This window comes from Aplysia californica, unplaced genomic scaffold (assembly GCF_000002075.1).
Source record: "Aplysia californica isolate F4 #8 unplaced genomic scaffold, AplCal3.0 scaffold00384, whole genome shotgun sequence".
Taxonomy (NCBI): Eukaryota; Metazoa; Mollusca; class Gastropoda; order Aplysiida; family Aplysiidae; genus Aplysia; species Aplysia californica.
This window is the reverse complement of record NW_004797654.1, coordinates 543,713-546,750: the sequence shown is the minus strand read 5'-3', so window position 1 is coordinate 546,750 and position 3,038 is coordinate 543,713. Positions and strand designations below refer to the sequence as shown.

Genomic DNA, 3,038 nt, shown 5'->3' with positions numbered 1-3,038 from the left:
AGAAGTAGTATAGTAATAAAGGGAAAAGAGAGAGAGAGAGAGAGAGAGAGAGAGAGAGAGAGAGAGAGAGAGAGAGAGAGAGAGTTGTACGGGAAACATTTGCGTAGAGGTAATGAATATAATGGAACATCAGGACCAAAGGGAGGGGGTTACTGTAATAAAAGTGGTGAGTAGTACCCTACGTGGTAAATTTAAGGTCTTTGAAAGGTGGAGCGGCATTGTTTAGACCAGTGAGAATTTGGTGAGACCCCAAGCTCCAAATCAACATTGATTCTTTTTAGTTTAGCTTATCTTTATTAGGATATCGGATCATTTCAATACCCCGAAGCTGCAGATCGGTGGCTCCATTGTGACCAGGACAGTTTAAATGTTGGATGACTGGTGAGCAGGAGTTTTCCTGTACTGAATACCTATGGTTAACAAATCTAACTCTAAGGTTGGTGATAGTTTGACCTACATATTGGGCGGGATAGACTTTGTATGGGGTGAGGTAAATGGTGTTTTTCGTTTCACAGGCGATGCTGTGAGAAAGTTTTATTTTTAAGTGTGGGCCTTCTACAAAGTTGGTCGCTTTCATGTAAGAACATGTTTTGTGTCTAGGTTTTTGACAAGGTGTCTGGCGCCATGTGACAGAAGAAACAAACATGTATTAGAAAATGTCCCCCAAAGCTGGAGAGTCTTCAAGAGTCTATCATGATTCAACACTAACAAAACGTGCTATTTTATGTCTAGATTTGGTTTGTGTTAATTGTCTTTGTAATATAATTATTCTGTTTTTAACACATACATCGTTTCTTTTATCAGATCCGACATTCTGTTGACTGAGTTACTTTACATCTATTTTGTTGTTTTTCTTCTTTTCCCTCCAGTGCGTTTTACAATCTTGGGCGTGACGTTTGCAACAGGGATGAGAAACTCCATCCTCATTCGTCTGTTCACCGTTCTGTCCGTTTTCGCCGTCGTGATGACGTCATTGCACCTGATGCTGCAGATGATCGAAACTGGACTGTTCTCTCGAGTAGACGTAACCAAGAACCTGTTACGATACAAATATCTGATGGAAAACGAGACTTTTGCAGCTGCATATTATGGTTCCCTTGACCAGAGCAAGCTTCGAAGGCAATCTGGTCATTCAAGTTTCCCCAGAATGCCTCCTCCTTTACCTCTCTTGAGAAATCTTTCGTCGAAGGTGGAGGCGTTTCTAGAAGAACCAGTGATAAACCCTCATCCTTACGGGTATCTGCACAACCCAGAGATGATGTGTGGCGAGAAACATGTGGACATTCTGTTTGTCATCCCGTCAGCGCCTGAAAATGTTTGGAAGAGGCGTAAGGTTCGGAAATCTGGACTGGGACTCTATTCACGTCTCAAGTCGTTTAAAAGTGTGAGCGTCGTCTTCTTTTTGGGCCTTCCTGATGCTCACAAAAAGCAAGCCAATCTGACGCAAACCATAGTCTGTGCCGAGGCGGAGAAGTACGGAGACATCGTACAAGAAAATTTCACAGACGTTTACCGGAATATTCGCCTGAAAGCCGTATCAATGCTTAGATGGGCAGCTACGTACTGCTCAAACGCCAGCTACGTCATCAGGATGGACGATGACGTAGCTATAACTGTGAACGTCATCCTTTCCTCCATCAAGATTGTGGGCAGTCGTTATGACAACTTTGTCCTCGGAGACGTAAAAAAGGACTGGGGACCCTCTCGCTACGCCAAAAATAAATATTACGTCACGAAAGCAGAGTTCGCCAATGACACGTATCCGCCATTTGCTCTTGGTGGTTTGCTCGGCTATCCCCTCAAGACTGTTCGACTTCTTTTCGAAGCCTCGTTGCGAGTAAAACCGTTATGGCTGGATGATGTGTACATCACGGGTTTGTGTGCACCGGAAATTGACGCTGTTTTGGTCAGTGATATGGGATTTAGGTTTCGGCACTTGAAAGAAGATGTTAACGGGCTAATTTAAGTATATTTCTTGTGATAAATAAAAACAACCCAAACGTTATGCGACTTCGCATGCTTCTTGTTTTCAAAAAGTAACTCTGTTTAACATCAGTTTAACGTGTTTATGTGTGCGTGTGTGAGTGTGTGTGTATATATATATATGTGTGTGTGTGTGTGTGTGTGTGTGTGTGTGTGTGTGTGTCTGTGTGTGTGTGTGTTTATGTGAATGTGTAAGTATGCAAGTGTGTATATGTATCTGCGTGTTTATGCGTGTTTGTGTGTGTTTTGTTTATAAGTGTGTAAGTAAGTAAGTGTGTATGTATATTTGCGTGTGTATGTGTGTGTGTGTATGTGTGTGTGTGTTTCAGGCGTGTCTCTCTCTATATATATTATATATTATGAGAGTGTATACTGAGGGGTATTTTTTTAAAATTCCAAGCCTAAAATGAGAATCAAATCAACAGGATGAAGTTCTAAGATGACTGTACACCGTCAAAAGGATAGAATGCAGCTAAGAATTCCTCATAAGCGAATGTATACAGGGTTTTAAAATACTTTCAAGATCTGCTTGACTAATATTATTCAAGCTTGTTTTCTCAAAATGTACTCATGTTTCATATTTCTTCTGCTATCTAACGTAATGGATGTCTAACAATAAAAAGAGAAACTGTATAAAAGGCAATAACTCATCATCTTAGCACCAAGTTAATCAGAACCTTCAAATAAAATAAAGATCCATTTAAAGAAAACCAGTCAATGCGTTTGACAAATATCGAGTCACTAAAATAGCATTAATCTGAGTAAAAACAAGCAATTTTACAACTTTTTGAAAGTCAACTATTTCCTAACGTGTATTTTTACAAGGAGCAAATCAGTTCAAATCTGACTTTGCGTTGACGCTGTGTCATTAGAAGTGCTATGTTTCCCTTCATTGGTCTTGGGAGACAGAGTCTAGGGAAACAACCCACCATCGATGGAGTAGTTGAAACTCAAAGTCGAAAAGGAGGATTAGAGAATTGACCCCGTAATGATATGCTAAAGGGATATTAATTAAAATGATGAGCTTTTCTTTTGAGAAATTTTGAACACCTGGA

At 40.3% G+C, this 3,038-nt stretch overlaps 1 protein-coding gene across 1 annotated transcript; it reads left to right on the top strand.

Moving 5' to 3' along the window:
- Positions 1-788: 788 nt before the first annotated feature.
- Positions 789-1,995, top strand: LOC101861059 (beta-1,3-galactosyltransferase 1-like). Its single transcript, XM_005103658.3, has one exon. It carries the CDS (start codon positions 908-910, stop codon positions 1,964-1,966), a length of 1,059 nt encoding a protein of 352 aa, XP_005103715.2. The 5' UTR covers positions 789-907; the 3' UTR covers positions 1,967-1,995.
- The last annotated feature ends 1,043 nt before the right edge of the window (positions 1,996-3,038 follow it).